The sequence below is a fragment of the Bradysia coprophila genome, chromosome II (assembly GCF_014529535.1).
Source record: "Bradysia coprophila strain Holo2 chromosome II, BU_Bcop_v1, whole genome shotgun sequence".
Taxonomy (NCBI): Eukaryota; Metazoa; Arthropoda; class Insecta; order Diptera; family Sciaridae; genus Bradysia; species Bradysia coprophila.
This window is the reverse complement of record NC_050735.1, coordinates 5,932,739-5,958,584: the sequence shown is the minus strand read 5'-3', so window position 1 is coordinate 5,958,584 and position 25,846 is coordinate 5,932,739. Positions and strand designations below refer to the sequence as shown.

General features: G+C 35.9%; 2 protein-coding genes across 5 annotated transcripts in view; both read left to right on the top strand.

Annotated features, from left to right (window-relative positions):
* Positions 1-24,233, top strand: part of LOC119068848 (nostrin) — a 52,294-nt gene extending 28,061 nt beyond the window's left edge. For 3 of the 4 annotated variants that reach the window (XM_037172684.1, XM_037172675.1, XM_037172666.1), the window contains exons 2-11: positions 9,320-10,864; positions 12,612-12,697; positions 21,873-22,098; positions 22,204-22,334; positions 22,399-22,882; positions 22,948-23,079; positions 23,141-23,283; positions 23,349-23,647; positions 23,707-23,859; positions 23,927-24,233. In XM_037172684.1, the coding sequence (XP_037028579.1) occupies positions 9,401-10,864; positions 12,612-12,697; positions 21,873-22,098; positions 22,204-22,334; positions 22,399-22,882; positions 22,948-23,079; positions 23,141-23,283; positions 23,349-23,647; positions 23,707-23,859; positions 23,927-24,033 (3,225 nt within the window). In that variant the 5' untranslated portion in view covers positions 9,320-9,400 and the 3' untranslated portion in view covers positions 24,034-24,233. The remainder of the gene's footprint in view (positions 1-9,319; positions 10,865-12,611; positions 12,698-21,872; positions 22,099-22,203; positions 22,335-22,398; positions 22,883-22,947; positions 23,080-23,140; positions 23,284-23,348; positions 23,648-23,706; positions 23,860-23,926) is intronic. The other variant, XM_037172694.1, reaches the window with a different exon arrangement.
* Positions 1-25,846, top strand: part of LOC119069183 (odorant receptor 94b-like) — a 416,993-nt gene that overhangs the window by 154,413 nt on the left and 236,734 nt on the right. The gene's annotated exons all lie outside the window — the stretch shown is intronic.

Sequence of the window (25,846 nt, the reverse complement as noted above, 5' to 3'; positions counted from 1 at the left end):
TTCTATTGCGCTTGACATCTAAAGTGATTCGTTTAGAAAAGGTTCCACTTTGTTCGACTTCCTGCAAAAATCTCTGCGCATAATGATACTGTTTAAAAGACAGCCATCAAATGATAAGAAAGAATTCGTTATCAGCATCACAGCTCAGACATTTTGTGGTGCAAGTTAAATCCAAGCTTAAAATTGTTTTACGTGTTACGGCATGTTTCATTTGCATTTACATTGCCTAATCACGTAAAGCATTGTGCTTACGAGGTTCCAAGTTGTTATTTGACAAGTGGGGAATACAGCCCTCCCCTTCGGGTCGGGCTGTAACACCCCACTTATCAAATACACAACTTGGAACCTCGGAAGTAATATACTATTACTTTATCTCGAATGATTGAGCTCTTAGAAATGAGTCTATTTCACTATAGAGCAAGGTGGAATGCAGATCATTATGATCGAATCTGTCAGTTTTGTACAAGATAACTCTTTTGTTTGCTGAAAGGGTGTCGGCGTCGGCTGTGGTTACTGGCGCAGTGCTCTAATTCCACAATTCCTGTAAATCACCTTTTAATATGAAGGGTGACAAAGGCCGAGAAGTAAATTACTTCTTAAGGTTTTATGGTATTACAGTCTAGGAGTTATAAGACATAACAATTACAATCCAATCGACGCTACTCATACCACTACCACATGCATTACCAATGTTACGACATTTACGTCGCATGTGGAATAGATAACGCCGATTGGATTGTAATTGTTGAAATGTGACGTCTTATATTTCTTCCCTCTTATTTGTGGATTTTGTGGATTTTATACGACCATTTCAGGATTTTTTAGGATTATTACGAGTTGATTGCCTTCTCGACGCAGACCGGTCATTTTGCCATTTCTATTACATTCAGCAAATGGTAATACATCTAAATATTCGTATTCCCTCAATTAATGGTCATTAGAACAACAAAACTCTCTTCTGTAATTACAAATTGAAAACTGTAAAAATGAAAGTCGAAACAAGCAATTTTTGCACCTTTAGCTCGGCACATAAATACCTGAATTTTAACAATAAAAGATTATCTTTCATATAACAGCAAAATAATCAAAGTAAATCCAATTAATGGAATCGTTTAAACAAGTCGCAGTTTTGGCCGACAAACCGTTATTAGCACTATAAAATCCGAAAAAGATTAGGCGTTTATGGGACAGATATTCGGTATTTGGAATAATTTCAAGAAAATATTTCACAAAACGTGTAGCGTTTGAACCGTACATATATCAGTACGGTTTAATTTTCACATATTTTGTAAATTACATTCGATGCCAAGGTCACTCTGCGCCGAACGAATTATTTTCTCACTGCATTTCTGTGTTGACCAACACAAAAATTTTTAATTTCGTTTTCGTTGTGTGATGTTGCAAAACATAACATTTATTTTCAGAAGCTAAACGAACGAACGAAGTGCACGATAAATATTGCATTACGCGGATTTATTTGATGCAGAAGCAAATTTATTGGAAAGGAATTTGTGTGTGATACAGAGATCCCCTTCGCTAAACTGTTTTCTCAGTTTTTATTCCTTTAGACCTAACTCATTCGTAAACAGTCGCAATTAAATGCCGCAAGACGTATCACCTTATCAAGTTGTATTGTAAATCTTTTTTTTATTTTCATTTTTAATTTAAGGTCATATTCAGTTGCGCTGAATTATTGCTGCAAAGTAACTTGTATGTATACTCAACAAAACCTATTGACTTAACAGATTAAAGTTTACAATACGTACCATTCCATGCTATGTAGAGTCTGTAGATTGTATGAGCTTCAGGGCCCGTAGCGAGACCATATTTTCAGATGGGGGCTGAGCTCCCATGAATTTCTTTGAGGAAGTTGACTCTTCGAGAACAATGCATCAAGAGACAGAAATATTTTCAGATGGGGGCTGAGCTCCTATGAATTTCTTTGAGGAAACTAGCATTGACCTGGAGTGTTACATTGCTTTCATTTCTCACCGTTCTGGCTCCAATAACATGGAAAATATTACTCTCAAAAGTACGTCTTCTTTATTAGAGTTAAAATAAAAGCAGAATGAAGTTACTACGATCTAATTCTTAAATGAACATTAAATCGGTAAAATACTCAGCAATAGTTCTCATGTCCTCCATAGTTTTCAGGGCTCAGATCACCTGCGCTCCCATGTAGCTACAGCCCTGATGAGCTTGTTCTCAAATTAAAGATTTTCAGAGCTTAACTTTAAGAAATAATAATAAAAAAACTGTGCGGCTAATCTAGACAAAACTTGAATAACCAAACATATTGAACATATAATACAGGTATGGGACGGGTATAATAAATTGCTTAGTTGATATTAACAAAGGCATATCTTATACCTTAAAGGGAAAATCGTTTTTTAGAATTAATCCGAACTGTAATATTTTTCGAAAAAAAAATTCATTGTAATTACGAGAGATTATACACACACGATATCTATATAGAGAAGAAAAAGAGTTGTGAGGTAAATGCTAAGTATGTTGTTCTTGAAGATAAACCAATTTAACGAAATTATTTTTTTTTCCTTTTCTGTAAACATCTTGTCTATTTGTGGATATAAAATAGCACAAGTTAACCGCAAAACGCCAACAGAGATAAGATGATGTAAAAAAGATTAAAAGATTCTAATATATGTACAGAGTCGTAGAAAAGAGCTGAGAGAGAGAGATGAATGAGAAAAAAACAATAAAATTATATAAGTGCGTGACATCAGGTTTTACAACAAATCTATAGTTAATGAATGTTCGTGTAATATTATGAAAATAAAAATAGACAAAAACACTTTTAAAAGAAACAAAACGAACAAGAAAGATCGAATATATATAAACATCAATGCATTCTTGTAGCACCAGTTCTACAAAAATGTCTATTCGGGTATTTAAAATAATGGAATCAATGGTAGAACTAGTTTTTGAAAACATAAATTGAAGAATTTCTTCAACGGATAAATTCCATACCCATTTTTATTGTATATCTTAAACCATTTCTACCAAACAACACTTTTATATAGACACTCAACATCTTCGATTATAAATCTAAAAACTAGAAATAAAAATTTCTTTAAAAAGTTTTGAACATTCTTCTCTTCACTCTGGTTTGTGTTTAGGAAAAACTTTATTTTTTTTATTATTTTAATGTGAAATGTGATGCAAGACGCACTGAAACTAAACGCATTAAAAAATTAATACTTTTTTACGAGTTTCTTTTTCTTTTCATCGTTAAATGTTAAATGGAGAGTGATTCCATGCAACGATAGTAAAAGTTTTTCGCCTATAATCAATTTCAAGTTGCAGTTATAAGCCTTCACGCCATTTACTCGGACATTTATTATAGATTTTGTAGTAAAAGGGTTGTTGAGAGGATAATTCAGAGGAAATACGGTAGACATGGTTCGGGCAATGAATATTCATGATAAAGTTTGGGCTTATATCTATGTAACAATGTAACCCTTTATCTATACTCTATACGTTGACTGTTCAGGGCACATTTTTGGGAATTAAATTTTCTCCTAAACGTTGCCAAAACTAACAAATTTTCAAAATAAAAACCTTTTAGTACACATCTTACCAAATTTTGGAAGTTTATCTCCCAAAAATATATGAAAATATATGTGACTTATACACGGAAAACTCAGCAATTATTCAGTACTTCAAGCCTTCAAGCCTTCACGTCTTTGTTCACTTTTTTTCTTACAAACAATTACAGTCGGCTTCTCTGAAATAAGTGACACATTTCGTTTCAACTTTCTTTTTCAACTGAACGACCGCTGAAGCAAAATAATCATAAAGATTTCCCCCTTAATAATAACAAGAATAGACCGGCTAAAGCCTGGTGAGGTCTTTTTTCTAATTTCTGTTTGGAACTACCAACTACCAACTATTTGACCTACCAAAACTACCACATTTTCGAATTGCAATGTTAACTGTGAACTATCGGTTATCAGATAACAGATAATTATTATTTGCCTGGTGTTGACATGCTCATGGTGGCTTTGCAATTTTGAATGTCAATCCAGCTCACAACTACCAAAGCTACCGACTACCAAATTTCCGATTTATAAATAGCCGAGCATGTAGAATAATTTCGTCAGTCGGTGCGTAGTTCTCGAATAGTAAACATCTCTTCCCCAAAAATTACGTTTGGTAGTCAATTATAGCCTTGGTAGTCCAACTACCAACTACCAAATTTTCGAATTGCAATGTTAACTGTGAGCTATCGGTGAACAGATAACAAATAATTATTATTTGCCTGGTGTCGATATGCTCATGGTGGCTTTGCAATTTTGAATGTCAATCCATCTCGCAACTACCAACTACCAAAAATACCAACTACCGACTGAGAGCTACCAAAACTACCAAATTTGTGGAACAGACAGACGGACAGACAGACAAACCGGCCATAATAGGGTATTTTTTCTAGAAGAAAAAAGACCTAAAAATATGGGCCGACTTGGGCGAACTCAAATCTCCCGCGAACATTACTCACGTGCTCGCAAGTGTTTTCCACCGGCGTGATCCACTTTTTAAAACTAAAGATGTTTACGGTCTTACCAATACCACAACTATTTCGGCTATATAAGCACGTGTATGAGTAGATCAGACGAAAAACAGCTGAAACGAAATGCTTCACTGATTTCAAAGTTGCCGTCTGTGCAGTATGGTAAAATCAAACTTCTGATTGAATCTTGTACATAACGTCCGTTTTCAACCATTCTGATACTCGACAAATAAGACGATAAAGTGTCCATATTCAATATTCATCTGCTTCCCATAAAGCCCTTCAGACTAGCCAACGCTGAACTATGAGAATGAGAAGATGTTCCGAAAACACTATAGTCTTTCTGATGAAAGCCAATAAACCTTCAACCCTCAAAACGGGCAAATCGACTTCCGTCTCACCGCCGTGTCAGCATTAGTATTTGTATCACATTTCCAATCCGTTACAATTTACAGATCTTAGCAAAACAACAACAAACATAAAACCAATACGCGCTTGTTTCTCTAAGTAAAGGCAGAAGTTCAATGCTCCCCAACCGAAGCCAATTAATACGGCTTGCATTTTGCATAATACTGGAAGTGTTTACACATTTCCTTATATTTTTCAAACATCTTCGCTGTTTACAACGTTGCGGATCAGGTTAATTAAATTAAAGTGCAATGTCGCAGTGAAATTGAATGATTTTCTGTACAGAATGAGCTATTAGTGTGGTTTTGTTGTTGTGTCGTTGCCTTGTTGCACATTTCCATCGTAAGAATACATGTGATTGACACTTTAAGCATAATATATCCATGATTTAGAGTTATTGTTGTAGAGTTGCATCGGGCTGTTCGTTGGTTTTATAATGCTATTCGCAGAGAGATTTTTTTTATGGTTTTGTGGTATTATGATTCCAAAAGGACATGCGATATCATCGCACTATATTTTGCACACACTTGCTGTGATTCTCATTCTAACAACAATTTTTAACATTGTCTCTAATATGGTTTAGTGATTTTCATTTGGTTTTTTCGTTTGTTTTGTTTTTTTGTTGTTACATGTTGCGGTTTTCATGGTTTGTTGCCTTCAGCTTGATTTCGTAATCAAATTAACGAATATTGTTGGTTGGTCTGTGTACTTACACAGGCCTGTGTGTTAATGAAGTGTAAAAACAAATTTATTATTTTCTTCGTTTTCTTTCCTTCGACACGATTGTAAATAGATGGAAAACAGATGCTTTCGAACTCGAACCATTTTTTGATCCAATTAGACATAATAAAATTGATGTGATTTATTATGAACTCATGGTCCGGCTGTGGATTTATATACTTTTGAGTGTTTTTTTTTTGTATTTTAAAATTTATTTTTAGAGAAATTGTTTGCTTTGTAAATCATTTTCTTATTTACATTTCACTGGCATTTCGGTTTTGTCTTTTTGTTAAATTCATTCGTTCCTTTCTGTTTACAAGCCAATTCATGTATAGTGACATAACCAGAGAATTATTATATGCGCAGAAAACGCTTCTATTTCTTTGATTTTACGTATTCGTAAATCGAAAATCGTTCTTTTCATCGACTTTTCATGAACTTTCGCCGGATGCAATAGGCCAGAACGTGTTGGTGCACACAAATTGACTTTTCGATCACTAATGATGGTAAATTTTCTCTCCCACCAACACACTCTCGCAGTATAAGATAAAATCCATTACTAAACTCCAGATAAAAATCAAAAGTCAGTTTTTACTGTGTTTATTGACCTCGGCTTCGCCTCGAATCAACAAACTTCTGACTAGAGCTTGACTTTTTTTTTAAATTTTTATCTCTTTTGATATGTAGAACATTACCATACTCCGCAGTTTTTACGAGACATATACGTTGACGAGTGCTTGCGCGAGTATATACTAATAAAAGTCGAGTAAAAGCCAGGTATTTTACGAGGTTCTGAAAGGACATGTTAAGGCAACTCTGAGTTGATCCCGAAGGCGGTGACACACAAATTTTGACAATTAGATGCTTTTTATTGAACAGACTCATTACAGATTGTTTGAAATGTTAACTTGAAAAAAAAAAAGTTTTTATCAAGTTCACATTTCAAACAATCTGTAATGAGTCTGTTCAATAAAAAGCATCTAATTGTCAAAATTTGTGTGTCACAGCCTTCGTGATCGACTCAGAGTTCTTTCAGAACCTTGGTATTTTAGCCCAGCAGTCGACCGTTACAATATCTAGGGTTTTTTTTACTCTAACAACACATTCAAATCGTATACACACCATGCGCAATAAGTTATTGCTTGGAAATTTGGTGTTTTGGCTGGTGGATTGCAAACCTACTAACTAAAACAACACATTTCCAAGCAAATACGTTGGATATCTACTATAACCGCATAGGAGAATGATGTTTAGAAACTAAAAAGACATGTAATAGAGTTTTCCCATATTTTAGTACATTCTGCCATAGAATTACTGCTGTCACTACGCTTATTTTCATGTGAACTTCATATGATGACATTTGGTCTGTAATGACAAATGTGAAGTTGGTTCATATGAAAATAAGCCGCAGAGAATGAAGTACTATGAAAAAAATGTGGCGCCTCTACAGGCCAACCCACTTGTCCCATAATATGATGCTATTAAGTAATGAATCGGTTATAAAGGAAATGAACCGGTTCGGTATTATAATAACTTTCCAAAGGCATGTAATTAAAGTGATAGCTATTTAATAAGAAATGATCACAAGAAAATAGGAAATGATCACTAGAAAAAGAGAAATGATCACAATTTTTTTATGATAGCAATAAAAATAGAATTTGATCACCAAAAAATAAGAATTTGATCACTAAATATATGCAATTTTACCACTAACATATGATCGTCTCGAAATAAGAAATGATCTACAATTATACGAATTTGATTACAAAAAATAAAGAAATGATCGTGCAAAATAAAAAATTTGATTGCAAGAAATAAGGATATGCTATCTATTATTCTGTTTGATTATTAGACGATGCAAGAGAAAAAAAAATTAACACCTAAGTTACCAACACCGTTCCGGCGCCCGGCTCGCATTGCGGCCCTCCGCTTCGCTACGGGGCAATGGGCCGGATCGCTCGGCGTGTTAAAACGCTTTTTATGTGCAATGAATTACACAGACTAATTATTAGACGATGCGAGAGAAAAAAAATTAACTCCTAAGTTACCAACACCGTTCCGGCGCCCGGCTCGCATTGCGGCCCTCCGCTTCGCTCCGGGGCAATGGGCCGGATCGCTCGGCGTGTTAAAACGCTTTTTATGTGTATTCGTTCGGACTTTTAGTGATCAAATTCTTTACTTTTAGTGATCAAATTCTTTATTTTTAGTGATCACATTTGATTTAGCGGGTGGTAGGTACTACTTGTGATCACTTCTTATTTTAGGTTGATAGAATCTTATTTCGTAGTGTTATATTTGAAAAACTGGTTGTGATCACATTCTTATTTTCCTGCAATCATTTTAATTTTCAAGTGATCAATTCTTATTTTAGATTTATCGCTTTTATTTCGTCCCCTTTCCAAATAGACCAACAGAGTGTTTAGCGAAAGCGATTTATGTCGAACTGGTCTCAGGGTCATGCGTCAAAGACTCCGAGACCAGTTAAATTTAACTAGTCTTCGCTTTCTATAACGTAGTGACTGCCAATAGCATCTCCCTTATACAAAATGCTATTGGCAGGCGAACTTGCCGGCGAATAGTGTTATCCCTTTTACAGAGGCTATTGGCAGGCGCCTGCCAATAGCATTTTCCCTTTCATAAAGACTATTCGAAAGCGAAATGACGTTCCAATAGCATCTACGTTTCTATAAACGCTATATAGATTGTTAAAAGAGCGGAAAGAGAGAGAAAAAAGAAAACTATTCAACTGGTCTACATATCCATATGTAAAAATTTGTATACAAAAGTCCAGTTAACTAGGAACAAACCAGTTAATTTAACTGATTTCGATTGGGTCACAATCTTTTTGACATTCTCTTTAAACGCTCCATACAGACATTGTGTACCTCAGTACTTCCCTCGGCTCCGCTCTCGTTGTTCGTACAGACCTTATGGGGAAAGTAGGAAAGAGTAGTGAGGACATTTTCATCTGCAAGGCAAAATTTCATTTTTCGACACAACAGTTGTATGCTTGTGTTGGTTTACCTTACAGATAAAACACTGGAAATACAATTACAACGGCTCTCTGCACATGCCTCATGTGTGTGTATTGCTTTTTTCTGAAATCTAATATGTTTGCACCTAAATATTTGGTATATACAGCATCGCATTCATTTCAGCGTCGTGCGGTAAAATAATGAGAAACCAAAGTTTTCAAAAAACCATTTTTAATCTCAATCCATTAACTGGAACTTGGACGAATTTACCATGCCGCATTAAGGCCAAGAAGATGCATTAATAGATTAGAATAATGAGAGCTCCCTACCATTTTTTCTCAATTTAATCAATAAACGTCAACATGATATCAGAATGATATCTTCTTATATATCGTATATGTTTTGCGTGTATACAAACAGAAAGATTTTAATAGGCAAATGTAATTTCGTGCTATAAAAGGAAAAAAATGGAGAATAGAGAATGTAATTAAGTATTCACAATCATAGGAAGATATCACCGGCATATCCATATAAATATTCCGTTTATTAGTTGAATGTTACTTGAAACCTTGCTTGAAACTGTATATCACATGAATGTAAATTTAAATCATCTCATGTACGAGTAGGGTATACACTTATGTTTCACACAAATGCTTTCACATTTTCAATTTTCCTTTCTTTTCCAAAGAACAATGTGAGTGCAAGTTTCTGACCTCAACACGAAATTAAATTAAACTAAAAGCCGTGCCAATAAAAACAGTGAACAAGTATGAACAAACTAAAAACTTTTAAGTACAAAACGTCCGGCAACAATGATGGTGGCATTTTCAATAAACTATCGAAACGATATTCGACCGTAAACTTTTTACGATCGAAACCGGGCCGAAAATCATCACCGCAACCCATCTCAACCGGCAGCTATGATATGACCGGAAATGAGTCGGAAGACCTGAAGCGGGAAATCGGTGCACCGATTCTCATTTCGAAGACAACCATCGATTCGGATACAGCAACGGATTGTGTGCGATCAATTGATTCGCCGATCGAAGAAAATTCCAAAGATAGTTCGGAGAATGAAGTTTTTCACGACACCGTTACCAATTTCAATGAAATCAAATTTTCATTTCTCCCCACCGATGAAACGGAGAATCGGTTGAGTGCGAATAGTGAATACGACTCGCCACGTCCACAGCCACCAATGGTTCTTCGCAAGAACAGATCTAAGTCAGCTACAAATCTTCATAAATCGGAAATAAAAGTGTTTTTGCATAAAGCGCCGTCTCTGGAAATTGAAACAAATGCAGTCACAGAAAACAACTATGATTTGCCACGTAAACTGCAATTTGTGGATCAGCGTGATTCGTTTGAAAAGGAACAAACACCAACTAACACAATGGGTCCAAATGGTGAAACAATCAAGAACTCTGCCGAAAATTTGTCAATGATTTACGTCTCAAAGAACGATTTAAATAGCAGAAACGGCAATAGTACCAGCCGTGAGAGTGTTGGCTTTAACAGTTCATGTGACGAGGATTTCGACTTGAAGTCAGCCAGCTTTCAAAGTCTTGAAGCAAGGAATCTGTTCCTATCCATCGAAGAACTGAATGAAATTACAAGACAAATAAACGAATCGGAAGAATTCAGCCAGGAAGTTGACCTCGAATATTGTGAACATCGGGACAAATTGAAACCAGATCAAAAACGAATTACGCTGTTGCGGAACAGAAATCACGATATGATCGGCTTAGCGAGTAAACGGGAAAAACTATCCAACGCATGGTCTGGCCTGAAGCATTGGATAGGCGAGGAAAGAGTGAAAATAAAAGATGTCGTACACAAGCACGCATCAATGCAACGAGTCGGTGGTCCGAGCAGTTCAAACAGTAAGATTAGCATCGTGCGGAATCAAGATTTCTTCGACAAAGTGAGAAAATCATCGGTGGCCCATTCAAGTCAACAAAAGAGAGCGTCGAATTTGGAAGAGTCTCCGCCATCGTCTCCACTCTCAAAGCCACACGGCAACAAACAATGGGATGGCGAAGGAACAGACATCGAATCGGATGAATTGTCGTTGAACAGTGAAAAGTTCAAAAATGGTGAGGCGAACAATTTAGAGAGACATTCATCGAAAACACGGTCACGAATCTTCGGATCCGAGGACAAAGATAGTTTGCCGTCATTTCTTCAATCAATCGTTACCAAAAAGAATGGCAAGGCCGACGATTCACCTGAGGTAAATGATTAAAATTGTGTGATGCTTTGTAGAACTACGATGCGCATCGTTTTTAATTTTGTTGAGTATCCCGTCATATATTAGAACTTCAAACTTTTTGCAGATCCGGCATCTGTTATCGACAAGGACTACAAAAATATAAAATGATAGCAAGGTCCAGCTATTGTCGTCTTTTATAGCAAAATTCATGTTAACACAAATTAAATGGAAGTATTGAATTCTGTCCAAAATACTTGGATCTAATGAAGTAATAGATTTGGTAGTGATCCAAGTCAAATGCTAATCGTCTGTTCAATGTTAGAAGATCATAATTTCGGAGAAAAGCAGTGTGTTTGTTTGTAGAACGGCAATCTAATGTTTACGACAAGTAGATTCAACGAAAAGATTTAAATAATTAACGAATCTCCGATGAATAACATTCATACCAGGCGACTCTACTTCGTTTAATGAGACCGATAAAACTATGCCAGACATCATTATCATCCTATCCTATAATTACTTTCTCATTAAATATTTTTTTCGTAGCAAGAACAGATTGAAATCAAATTTTTTTTAAAAATTTCTTAACATTATGCTGCTGAATGTAATGTTTACGGTGTAGTCGTTGCACATCAAACTCGAACAAGTATATAACGTAATCATATCAAGTTATAACTTACCATATACGACATTAAAATGAATTAGCCAAGTAATTTCTCTCTCTCCAACAATCTGCTGCTGGTGTAATTGATTTGAAACGATTAAATCATTTGTAGAATTTGTAATTACACACGAGTTACATGAGTTACTTTAGATGGGACACAAATTGTAAATGTAACCGAATACTCTAGCTAGTTAAATGGTTAGTTGTTGTTTTTTGTCACAATCTGATTCACGTAGTAATTGATGGTCGTGAAATGATCACAACAATTTCACGAGATCATTTTTTTGGTCAATTCAATTTGGTTTTCGGTGACTTTGGTCATACACCGTGATTATATTTCCTAATGGCTTTTATGAGTCGACATAGCAAAGGAAATATACTCACGACGATAATAATGATACGAATTCTTTCATTCGAAATCAACTGACATTGGCTCGGATTTGCCAACTCTTGTGAGCTTCTTTCGATATTTTCTGTCTATATGAGTGGTCTGTGCCCATTCTGTCACGTAGACATTTCCATTATGATGTATTGTGGTATAATTGTTAAATTACAACTCGAAACAAAGACAAAATTATTTCCATAATTTTTTTGTTGTTGTTAATTTTCTTCTAACCGAAGAATGTACGCCTGAAACACCTAAATAGTTCGACCTCCATCCTCGTTCTGGTTCTTCTACCCAGTCATTACCACTTTACTTAGGTATGCATTAGTCTCATCCATGAAAGAAGATCCATAAATCCGATGAATGTAAGACAAATTATGGTTGGACAATATATCTTAAAGAACTAATTGAAAATTCCGAACACGAAATATATCTCCATGTTGCTATAAACTGTCTCCATATAATTTATCGTCGCAGAAAGGTATAGCGTTAAACAACTACTTGCATTGAATGGATAATTGAGAATTTTGAGCTTTAAATATGCGACCACATACTTAATTGGTGTTAGTTGTTTTCGGTTACAAATAATCGGAAAGAAATTCTTCTTATGTAGACCAGACCAAAGTGCACAGTTCGTTACTAACCAGAGCTTTATCTTCAAAATAAATTTAGCACACAAAGTCTTCGTCGAATTGATTTTCCGTTTCTTTTTGTTACAGGGGCAAAATGGATTCGAAGAACTGCGGAGGTATCTTAAGCAAGGCGGCGATTTCGGCAAAGATTTGGTGGCAATTCTCCAAGAACGGTATGTATATTACAGAGACAGTGTATTAGCCCGACGTGGTCTCACTTCGAGGACCATATCTATGGATAGACTAAACCGATTTTCAAACACATTTTTGTTCGCTGATTGATTTGATTGATACCTTTCACATTTTGTAGGAATTAATGTTTTCGAACACTCACCGCCGAATTTATTGCTCAGCAATAAAGTCTTTGCAGTAAAATACTTTCGAGGCCCTTGAAGACTGTTCTGATAATGTAATGTGGAAATTACCCCTTGCATATACGAACTTTTGAAGATGCAGCTTGTCGGGACGAAATTTCCTGCATTCTTAGTTTTCTATTTTCGATTACTTTTAATATTCCCCGGCTGTATGAACTGTATGAACTTTAAGCCGAGATCCAACCGACCATCTCAAGTCTATGAAATCTGTTGTACTTACAGTGGGGTTTGTTTTAGTTCTGAACAAAAATGATATTTCAAATTCAAATTTTGCGCCAAAATATCGTAAACTAAGAACTCTTAATTAACTAGGAACATCATAGTCATCGATGTTCCTACTTGATACATCTATAATTGTGTTTTCTTAAGATGAAGAAACTGTAATGTACTTTATATGCCTCTGTGTGGTATGACTAACATTATGCATCAGCTCGGAGAGGGAGTTTGGGTTTATCTTTGCATCGACACATAAAAAATGATATGCACATATGTCCAAACGTTTATTTTGACGAGTTGGATTATGATCCGCACCTTCGGCTTAGGATCACAATCACTAACTCGTCAAAATAAACATTTGGACACAGGTGCAAAATATTTATTATGTAAGCTTTCCAATATTCCACATGCATTTGTAGTGACCACCACTATAGCAGGCCTTAAATTTCGAGTAGTGTTGATATTGACATGAAATGTTTTATCTAAGTTCTACTTGATTTTACTCTGCGTCTAATCACTCTACTTTTTGTCTCCAATCTAAGTCACTTTGTCTTTGTCATTTAAATTGAATCATATCGAGTATTAACAGTTTAGGGTACAAGTGCGTTTGTATTGTAAGGAAAAATTATCACAATAAAACAATACCTCAAGCGAGCAACATCTCCGGGTTATTAATTGCATCTCTCAAGTCAGTCAAAGTAGCCCAATCTGTTCACCCAATCTTTGGGTTTAAAATAAAAAAAAATGGGGATGTACATCGGATATATTCCAATCTAACGAGAGCTGACGGCAGAAGTTCTCATTGCAAAAAGAAAAATTTTCGAAAACAATTTGTTGAAGCGTCAGTTGCCCTGTAGAGGCGCCACAATTTTTTTCAGTACTTCATTCTTTGCGCTCTATTTTCAGGTGGAATAACTTCACTCTGCTAAATTTCCATGAAATGTCATTGCAGTGAAGATAAAACAATACCTCAAGCGAGCAACATCTCCGGGTTATTAATTGCATCTCTCAAGTCAGTCAAAGTAGCCCAATCTGTTCACCCAATCTTTGGGTTTAAAATAAAAAAAATGGGGATGTACATCGGATATATTCCAATCTAACGAGAGCTGACGGCAGAAGCTCTCATTGCAAAAAGAAAAATTTTCGAAAACAATTTGTTGAAGCGTCGGTTGCCCTGTAGAGGCACCACAATTTTTTTCAGAAGTTAACTTCACTGCAATGACATTTCATGGAAATTTAGCAGAGTGAAGTTATTCCACCTGAAAATAGAGCGCAAAGAATGAAGTACTGAAAAAAATTGTGGCGCCTCTACAGGGCAACCGACGCTTCAACAAATTGTTTTCGAAAATTTTTCTTTTTGCAATGAGAGCTTCTGCCGTCAGCTAATTAGTTCACAAAAAATTGATCTCTGACATCAGTAATTTTATGACGAAATGTACTAAAAATGTAATAGAAATTTACAAAAATCTTTTGCATTTAAGCTTCAGTTTCCAAACATCATTTTCCTCAATGAAAGTAGATAAGTAGGTATGGCCAGTCCATACAAGTCGGAGCACATACGGATTTGCATGGCGCCACCTCAAACGAACTCATTTCTAGTGGAAATTTGCACTAGAAATGAGTTCGTTTGAGGTGGCACCATGCAAATCCAAATTTGAACGTTTGGCCATACCTATCTATTTACTTTCATTGATTTTCCTATATAGATCTCTTCGTTTGGTGAAACTGATGACGGAAACGTGAGGAATGGTAGGGAAAAGTGTGCAAACTAATTGAAACCAACTTCACAATTTCACATAGTAATGAATAAGTGAGTGCGTCCAATTCTTTGAAATGAATGTAAATGAACTAAATACGGGGAATTCCCCTAGAAGCAAAGTTGGTTGTCATTAGTTTGCACACAAAACCGAACCGTCGATCGTCACGCCAGCGGTCATTTTAGTGATCTATAGGTTTGTTCCAAGGCCATATGAATTGTCAAATTTCATCCATATAACCATAACCTCAATAATACCTCTGTGTAAATCGCGTAGGCGACGTTGGTCGATTTGTATGAAATATCACGTAAGCGACGTTGCTATGGATGAAATTGTCGTTCTTCGGGTTGTCAAAGTTCGTGTTTACAGTTACGTAGAACAAACCTATAGATCTCTTCAGTTGGCGAAACTAATGACAGTACCTAAGTCACTTTGTGTGTATTTTGTGTGCTAATTGTAGCCTCACAAAGGCAGAATATTTTTTGAATTCCATCAAAATTTTAGCATTTATTGGAACAATTTAGTGACTTTACTTTGCTTAACTTCAAATATAAACGTTTCCTGGTTACTTCTAATTGTTCAATCATAGTACTTTATTTCATATGGAGTAGGATCCTCGAGCGACAGCGAGAATCCTACTCCATATGAAATACAATGCTTTATTGCATGAGCGCAAACGAGACAACAACATATGACTGTTTTGACAGCAAACTATTAATGTATGAATTAGCGCTCTAGATAAGTAATTTTTCGGGGAATCACACCGCGAATGCAATAATGTTGCAGCGTGGGACTCAATTTATAAAGTACATAAGCAACATGTACTACAAAATTTCGTGTGTGTGTGTCGACGCCATGTGTTTTTTTTTTCGTTTAGAACGAAAAAAAAATCAAATTTTGACTAAACGGATTCTCTTCATTCAAAACTTCATTGTTTTGTGTTTTACCGAAGGATGTCTTTCGTAATTAGTTTTTCAATTGGACAAATATCTGCTGAGAAATATGCCATTGCATACGTGGTGTATCAATATGTAAAAAAGCGTAAGGTCTCAGTGCGCAGCAGATATTCGTTCGATTGGAAGTTTACTTACGATAAAGAGATCAGAATACTTTGTTTGCAATTTATTTTGATAAAACAAAAACAAAAAAAAAAAAAACAAAAAATGTTTGTTGCGGGAAGAGAACTCACGATCTTATGCATAAAAAGTTCACGCTCTAGCCGATTCGGCCATTGAGACTCATGATTACATTTGATTTTGTTGTCATGAAACCCCGCATGTATGTAGAACATAAGCAATGACCATATATGTGTTAGTGACTCTGTCGCAGGTAGTCTGATCATTTTAAAAAGTACATAAGTATTTAACGTGCACGACAAAATGTCGCGAGTGTATGTGTGACTCGCATAATTTTATTTAGAACGAAAAATAATCAAATTTTGACTAAATGGATTCTTGTTATTCAAAATTACGTTGTGTAGTGTTTTATCTCAGGATTTCGGTAACGCAATTAGTTATTCGATTGGACAAATATCTGCCGAGAAATGTGTCATTGCAAATATGGTGTAATCAATATGACAAAAAGGCTAAGGCATCGGTGCCCAGCAGATATTTCTTCGATTAAAAATCTAGCTACTATACTGGAGATCAGTTTATTTACTATTTTTTGTGATAGAAAATGAAAAAAAAAATGGAAAAAAATGTTTGTTATGAGGATAGAACTCACGATCATATGCATAAAACTGACGCGCTCTAGCCGATTCGGCCACCGAGATTCACGATGATGTTTCGATTTGTTGCCATGATTTTGTTTAATTGTCACACATGATGCTTTTGTATACACATAAGCCAAACCTTTCAGTGGTGTTTGTATGTCTTCGAGTTTATATACAGAAACGCTGAATGTATGAAATAGTCACACATGGAAGATAAAATATCGTATTGCTATGTGAGAAAAATCTCGAATCACTTCTTATGTACATATTGTATACACACGCGTTCGCTTCGCTCACTTGTTATATACAATATGTACATACGAAGTAATTCTCGATTTTGTCTCACATAGCAATAAAATACTATTAGTCCGAATTTTCAGTTTATTCGTTTTCTTTTTTAACAAAGAATTCAAAAATTACCCCGTTTCGCGAAGTTTGCGGTGTTTAGTTAACACACAAAATTGTGGTATGCGATCGCACAGCCAGTGGTCAAAATTTTGATCTATACAGAGATCGATTTTAGTGCAAAAATGCCAGTGTCGTGAACTCAGGCACATTAATGACTATTACGACAAGACGCCAACTCGAAACTTATTGTGTGTGGGCTTGTTAGAAAGTCACAGTCATTAACAAAATCCACGGGCTGCTATCAATGCAAAGCTCGATTCGTGTATCAGATTTTTTTTCCCTAGAATTCTTCGAGTAGACTTCATTTGAGTAGACCTGGTGCGTGTAATATTTGAATTTCAAAAGTGCATCTTTATTGTTACTACAAAGGCATATGTTGGTTATCATTGGAGAGGTGAAGAACAGTGCATCTAGAACATTTACATCAATAAGGAAAATTATTGAGGCAAGCAACTAATTTACATGTAAACTTTTCTATTGTCTTTTCACTAAAAATTTTTCAAAATGTTGAACATGCTGTAGGCACCGTTAATTATCTGTTCGTTATGGAGAAATTAAACTAAAGGAAAAATCAAATTCAAAGTCAAAGTCCACTCACCGTCAAAAAAGTTTCTAAGTTCAATGGATATATCAAGATGACAAGTTGTTGCGGTTGCTTCAACACTTCGCCCATTATGAGAACACATTTTTTACATGATTCTGTCTGCTCAATCCAATCGGACACATATAAGCAGTAAGATAGCTGATCACTCGCAATGGTAATGTCATTAGCCAGGTACATAAGCAAAAAAATGTCAAACAATCCATAGGTCAGAGTAATAATATAAAATTCTGTTTGACCCACAGTTTGGCTCGATGTCTAAATTAAGATGAGGCTGTGAGTTCAACATTTTGATGATTTTTTCTAATTTAAAAAAAAAACTCACAACAGCTAAATTGTAAACTGAAGCACAAATAACAAGGCCACTGGTTGCGATTTGGACCAAAAATAATGTTGAGAAACAAGATCTGAATCGCTCGATGGTGCTGTTTTTTGAAAGAAAAATTAATTTAAAATCGATGTTGGAAAGTCTGAAATCGTACTCGGTTAAGTTGCGATGAGCTTTTATCAACACAATTAAATCTGCGACAAACACACTTCGTTGTGGTGATTTGAAGTCAATCCGCGTCGTGGCTATTGTGCCGACATTTTTCTTTTTCACTCCCACTCTCTTGAATTTATTTCCCAACAATTTGTACTCGATGGAATAATTCAGCATTATGTACCAAATTAGGGGTGTTAATAAGAATGATATGAGGCACAAGAAAGTTGCCAATACCACGTACAAGTACGTCAACCAATAAATGATTTCTGAATCGTTCCATGCGAAACTGATAAAAAAAGGCAAACCTCTATCGGAGGAGAACAGTGGCAGTTTTATTGTAACGAAGAAAAATGCAGCTACAAACATTGACGCAGAATAGGGACGAACGAATTTCATAAATTTGTTTATTTTGTTGCTTGATTCCTCGTACTCTTCACGATATTCAATTGAGTGAACAACGGCATGATCCTTTAAAAGTGCGAGAATTTCTGTCTCATTGAATAGAAGGTACAACAATTTTACGTGCAAAACCGCCGTAAAAATTACAGCCTGTACTGAAAAAACAGTTTCATTTCGATCGACACATAGAAAAGAATTGGTTGCAAAGAAAATTGGGAACAGGGCACCAAAATAAGTGTAAAATAATTTCTTCCCGATTTTACGGCATTCAGACTCTTGGTCAATTTGCCATATTCCCATTCTGTAAAATATTTTTATGATTTGCTGAATCGTTTTGTCAACTTGAATCGCAAACATTCTTTTAGAACTTTTAGAACCGCTGCAACCGTCTGCCAAACTGAAACTGATTGTACACATAACTTGAATCCTGTATAAAACTGGTGGTGAACGATTTGCTTCTAACTTGTGGTTACAGTTATAGTAAACGACCTATCAATTTATATCGATCTGATTCTCATACCTATGCGGAAAACCTAGTACTAATGTATCTTGAGGAAGTCCTTTATTTATATTGTGAGAAAAGTTGAGAACTGTATTGCCCTTGATTTCTTGATGAAATGAAAAAAGCAAAATTTCTCGTAATTTCGTTGTCCTTGCATGAAACCTTCTGCACGTATCTCTTTTGGACAGTAGATCTCAGACACTTTCGCTTGTCATCCTCACTTCAGTCGAGTTATAATTTGCAAAATTGCCTAGAATCTCATCTACAACAGATACGTAAATAATTGTAACACGTGCTTAATAGCTGCAAGTAAAATTCCTCCAATATTCCTAATAGATAATTCATATAGTGAATCTATAGTGTGTTTGTAACTGACGTGGTTTAATTGACCACTTTCGAGTTAACAATGTCATCACGATCCTATTTAGTTAATAAAGTTTCACTTGTACCTACAATGTAGGCTACATTTGAATCTTTTTGAATAATTTAATAGATTTAGCAAAGTTTAGCACTGGACAAAGTTTGTGAACACTTTGCATTCGAAATTGACGTTGCATTTGAATCATTTTATCGTTCTTAATAATACAAACGACTCGGAGAAATTCATGGAGTCGTAAATTATTGAATTACATATCAGCACGTTGAGTAAGGGTGTTAGCGTTGCCTAATCACGTAAAGCATTGTATTTCCGAGGTTCCAAGTTGTGTATTTGACAAGTGGGGAACACCACACTTATCAAATACACAACTTGGAACCTCGGAAGTAATATACTATTGTAAGTAGTCAGACGTTAATCAGTGATCTCTTTTCGGCTTTCTTTATGAATGCATTTGTTCCAGGACACATTTTATGTGTCCTTAAATGTTCCTTACAGTTATTTCTTCAACATTTTCAACTTGTGACGCACTATTTTTTTTTAATGAAATTTTCTTTATAGAATTTTGCTTTGATAAATTTTTCTTCGTACGTTTTTTGGTTTTACACACAAAATGTGTCACCCCTAACGATATCAGTTATTTTGTAAGCAAAGGCACAAGGAATTGCACCACCTTCACCGGTTTTTTTTTTTTTGACTGATTAATTATTTACTCAGCATAATAATACATTGAAACGAAGTTTATTTTGTTGAAGATTAGGAAGTTAAGAAATAAAACCACAGAAACACTAATTATTTAATGGGACATGGAATGTAAGATTTTAATGTCACTAGTTGTAAGTGTCAGCTGTACTTAGATACAATTGTAGCCTACATTTGCTTGTCTCATATTTCTTTTTTGATGATATCTATTCATCAGAATCCTTTTCGAAAAATGTACGACAGCAATAACGACCACGAATGCGTTAGCTTTAAATAAAAAATTAGTTTTGATTGTAGTCGTTTGAACCGAATAAGTTTTTATTATATTAAATTTTTAGTAGGCTCTTTTATGAGAATCAAAAATCCAGATCAAATATCTTTTGTTCACCATCCCCACTCCTTGCCATTAATTTTCCGATTTTCAGGAAATGGCTTTTTCCATCTAAGGATGGTACGTTATCGTGTTGAAGTTCGTAATATCCGAAGGTGTGCATTGTACACGCGATAGGTGTAAAGTATACAATGCCTAAGGATACCCTAATCACTAGACACAAGAACAGGCAGGGCCGTGGCGATAAGATCAATTGACTGTTGTATTATGATTGAAAACTTTGTAGTATTATTGCGTCTTAACGTTTTCAGAAAAGCTAGAACCACTTGTGAGCTAGCAGATGAGACTTAACTTGACTTGTAGTCTGAAATTGAAAGCCTGAATTTTTCTGGTCGAATTTCTTCATAACGTGAGCGTTGTAATCTTGAGTCGCAAATGAGGAATTTCAGATCTCAGGCTACGTATTAGCCTTTTACAAAAATATCCGGGTTCGGTTCCCGTGTCAGACAATTCCACTTGGAAGTGATTTCTAGTGATTATACCGCATTGGTTACATCCTACAGTTAAGTCAAGCTTCATAATTTGGGTAGTTGCAGTGAGTTTGGTGTTTTCAACGATTTAAATAAATACTGAATACTAGCCTACATTTAGGCGTGATATCAATTAAGGACCTAACTTTCCTCAGAGAGTATTTGCATACTTCAATGAGTGGTTTGCAAGTTATGTTGAGCCGATGGGCGAGCCTGAGCTTGTTATGGGCTGTAAAAAGCCTGTAAGTGAGGTCTCACTTCAATATTTTTATCATACATTTTGCTATATAAGAGGATGCTTGTTAAAATTGGATTTTTTTTTATTCACAAGGCAAGACATAGTAAAGCTAAGAGGGAATGGCGTAGTATTGCTCTTGGCACGACATAGTCGAAGCTCTACATAAAGGTGAAAGAAAGGAACTTTTGACAACATAGTCAAAGTTCCATTGGAAGGAATTATACCCTGACAAAGGTCTTGCAAATGACACAAATAGAAACATTCAGTCCTTGTGTGAAATTTTATAGAATGAAATTTCAATTGAATCATCACTACATAAAGCTTAGCTAAAGTACATCAATTATAGATAGATAGTTTTCATGGTCTTTAGATAGTTTGTTGGCGTAGCAGTTCAGAGTATAACATAGAAAATAGAAATAGACTGCAGAAAAGTTCGCCCGGCAGTCTGCTCCTTCCATTCAAAATGAGAAAATCGACCCACCCTAAATATTGCATTTTGTCATTGAATTATTTAATGATGTTACTGCTGACAATTAGCTCTTGATTGGAAATGTAAAATAATTTCTGTCAAAAAAGCAGCAGGAAACATTATCGTAACTCACAAGTAAAGTTAATGAAAATCATTCTCTTAACGTGATGTGTTTTAGACAGAAATGTGTTTGCTACCACAGAAATTCGATTCGCATAAATTCCTCATCTCTGATTTATCTCCACAGAGTGGATTCCGAACAATTGTACTCAAAATCACTATCGAAAATGGCATCAAAACTTAGCAAAGCGTGTCGAGAGATACCTGGCAGCTTAGCCGATGCATGGCGCGGTGTTGCAACCGAAATGGAAAGTCGTAGTGAGGTGCATCGTCAATTTTCCAATTCGATGGTTGAGGAAATTGTGAAACCATTGAAAGTAATACTGGACAATCACCATAAGACACGAAAATCGGTATGCATACAAATTCGAAAGAATAATGTACCAGAGTGTACAGTGCACTGCACACGGATGGTGTTGAAATTATGTAACATTGATTTTCAATTTAATTTTTGCTAGATCGAAAGTACCGTTGATAAATCAGCAAGAATTTTATCCGAGTGGAGAACAAGTGAAGCCAAAGCGAAAAAATCGTCACATGCTGCAGCACGTGAGAATGAGAAATTACAAGATGCCATGCTGGATGTTAGGTAAATTTGGATTAGCATTCCCCCCCCCCAAATACCATTCTTAATCTTGAACCAAAATTCCCAGAATACAACGATCACCATCGGTTGCCCTTCTTCATCACAACAATCACAAAACTCCCGAAAAGGAAATTAAAAATGCCGAAAAAGACTGTGCCAAGCTGGACAATAAGCGACGAAAGGCTGAAGACTTGGTGAAGCGAGCTGATGTTGAGTATTACACATTATGCATACGAGCCGAACGTGCGCGAGTCGAATGGGAGATGTCGGTGTTGCGTGGTTCGACCATTTTACAGAACCATGAAAATCAACGGCTGACCTGTCTCAAAAACTATGTGGCTGACTACTTAAAGTTCTCCAATATAATGAATCCGAGTCTGAATCAAATTGTCGACCGATTGGCACCGGTGGTGCATGCATGCAATGTGCAAAAAGATCTGACCGTGGTGAAAAACATACGTCGTTCATCCGAAGGACCAAGTGAACAATTGTTGCCGGATTTCTATTGTGAGCACACCACTTTGGCTATGAATAGGGAAAGGCGTAAGCACGTAAGGCTATCGATAGATTTAATGTTCCACTAAGTCCGCCGAACTATAAATCATTTTCCCATCAGGCATTGGTCAAGCTTCTACAATTGGTTAGAACTGACTTGGAACGAGAACGGAAATCCCGGAACGGACTGAAAGAACTATCGAATACGATGCATACTCCAGAAAATCAGAACATTGCCGACAAATTGTACCATGTTAGTAGTCGAACTAGGTGATCTTGGACATATATCAAAAATGATTCGTTTCTCATTCCAGATCCGTTCGATGTTGACTTACCTGGAAGGAGCTCGTTTTAAATTGCAATCTGCCCTATTTGAACTGGATCACAAACCGAGAGGCTCACATCCTTTGGGTCCGCATATACAGATCACTAGAGATCGAACTGGACTGCAACAAAGGTAAGCAAAATCAGCCATCCGAACGTATCGACAACAGTAATGTCACAAACAATTTGTGTCCGTAGCATACTAAAGGTACCATTATGGTTAAAGAATGGCGACGAGGCCGATCGAATGAGTCAGGAACAATTTGCTGAAAACGATTTGGAAATAGTAGACGGAGGAACGGAACACTGCGTGGACAGTCGTAACGAAACTCTAATCAAGCACTTCGATCGTAATTTCAATCGCAGCAAGAGCAACGTAGATTTTAACAATCAAAATGTGGTTGTCACAAATAATCAAGAGCGAAATGGTTCGAGTAGTCCGGTATTCGATCGTGGCATAGCCGATGGGGGTTCCAATCAGCCTGACTCTGATTTCGGTGAGTTATGAAAAACTGTCTCGTGATCTCGTAAACTAATTGTCGATGTTCCGTTTCAGACGAATTCTCGTCTCAAGACGAAGATGAAGAATTGAGCAAGAAACAAACGATTCCTAGAATGTTAACTACTCAGCAACCAGCTGTAATCAGTCGCTGTAAAGCCTTGTACAATTACACACCAAAGCTGTACGATGAACTCGAATTGAATCCTGGTAAATATTTCGTTAAACTCTCGAAGATCAATAGGAAACAAAGTCAAACTAATCTTTAACTCAAAAGGTGATCTGATTGATGTCCATGCGAAGCAAGAGGACGGTTGGTGGTTGGGAGCACTGAAAAACAAAATTGGCATCTTTCCGGCCACATATGTTGAGGAGATCGCATGACAATTTGCGTAAAGTGGAATCCGTGTTTTGTTATGCAATGTTGAAAAGTTGTTAGTGTTTGAGAGCTTTTTGTTTGTTAAAACGGACGTTAAATCGTTCGCATCAATTCGCACCAAATAATTTTTTGTGAATGAAGTTTGAATATAAGCTTTTTGGAACTAATTTATTTTAAATTTGTTATTAAAAGTTTACTGATGAGATACTAAATGAAATGAATTTTATTTTGCTGGTTGGTATCAACATCATCGACATTATTATCGACAAATGTGTGTAAGATTTTCCGCTGATAAAATCAGTTACCTTTCTATCTTACTTCCATGTAATGAAAGTATATCAGAACCACCCCCAAGACACTTCAGCAAAACTCCAACTTACATATTTAGAATCTAGGAATACATACGAGTTGAACGAGCTATCACACATTCAATTAGGTTACAATTTGGCTGAGATATTGAATTTCAAAATTTTGGTTTTTTGTATGAAAATAAGCGAAATAGTTAGTTCCTATGGAAAAGTTACTAAACATTTCTGTAGATTTTCCTAAAATTTTGGTTATAGGCTAGTAATGGCTCAAAAATAAGAAGAGAATTTTCAAAAGATGGAAAAACCCATATCTTGGGAGCTGGAGCTTCCATGCCATATAAAATGTGTGTTGTATATTTTGGTGCATGATGTGAACACGGGCTGGACACTATGAATAACAGCATTTAAAAAATGAAGAACAGCGTGAACAGCGTGGTGAAAGGTGTGTGTTGTTTTGGGATGTGTTTCTTGTTGGAAATTGTGGGGTTCATTAAGTATTAATTCCTAACTTTCCTAACTTCCATCTGTTTTTTTTGATGGATTTGGGTTATTTTCGATATGAGTCAGGTGTTCGGAGGTTGGTTTCTAAATTTTGAGATGACAGATATTTCTTCTGGCACTACCTAACTTCCAGGATTTTTCGATGGATTTGGGTTATTTTCGACATGAGTGCGATGTTCCAAGGTTGGTTCCAAAAATTTTGGGATGACGATGACAGACGATTCCTCTGGCACTTCTTAACTTCCGTCTGTTTTTTCGATGGATTTGGGTCATTCTAGACATAAGTGAGGTGTTCCAAGGTTGGTTCCTAAATTTTGGGATGACAGATGATTTCTCAGGCACTTCCCAACTTCAGTCTGTTTTTTTGATGGATTTGGGTCACTTTAGACATGAGTGAGGTGTTCCTAGGTTGGTTTCTTCATTTTGGGATGACAGATGATTCTTCTGGCACTTCCTAGCTTCTATCGGATTTTTTGATAGATTTGGGTTATTTTCATTTATGTCGAAGGTGTTCCAAGGTTGGTTCCTAAATTTTAAGATGGCAGATGATGCATCTGGCACTTCTTAGATTCCATCGGATTATTCGATTGATTTGGGTTATTTTCGACATAAGTGAGGTGTTTCAAGGTTGGTTCCTAAATTTTGGGATGACATGATTCCTCTGGCACTACCTAACTTCCAACAGATTTTTTGATGTTGGGTCATTTTCGACATGAGTGAGGTGTTCCAAGGTTGGTTCCTAAATTTAAGGTGACAGATGATTCCTCTGGTACTTCCTAAGTTCCATTGGATTTTTTATAGATTTAGGGTGTTTTCGATATAAGTGAAGTATTCCAAGATTGGCTTCTAGATTTTGGGATTCAGATTGATTTCTTTAGACTTTTGTAATTTCCATAACGTTTTTTGATGTTGTCGAAATGACATACTTGCAAAAGTGGTGATATCAGTAAAAAAAACCCTTAAAAGGTAAATGTGACGCAAGTCCTTTATCTTACCGATATCGCTGAGG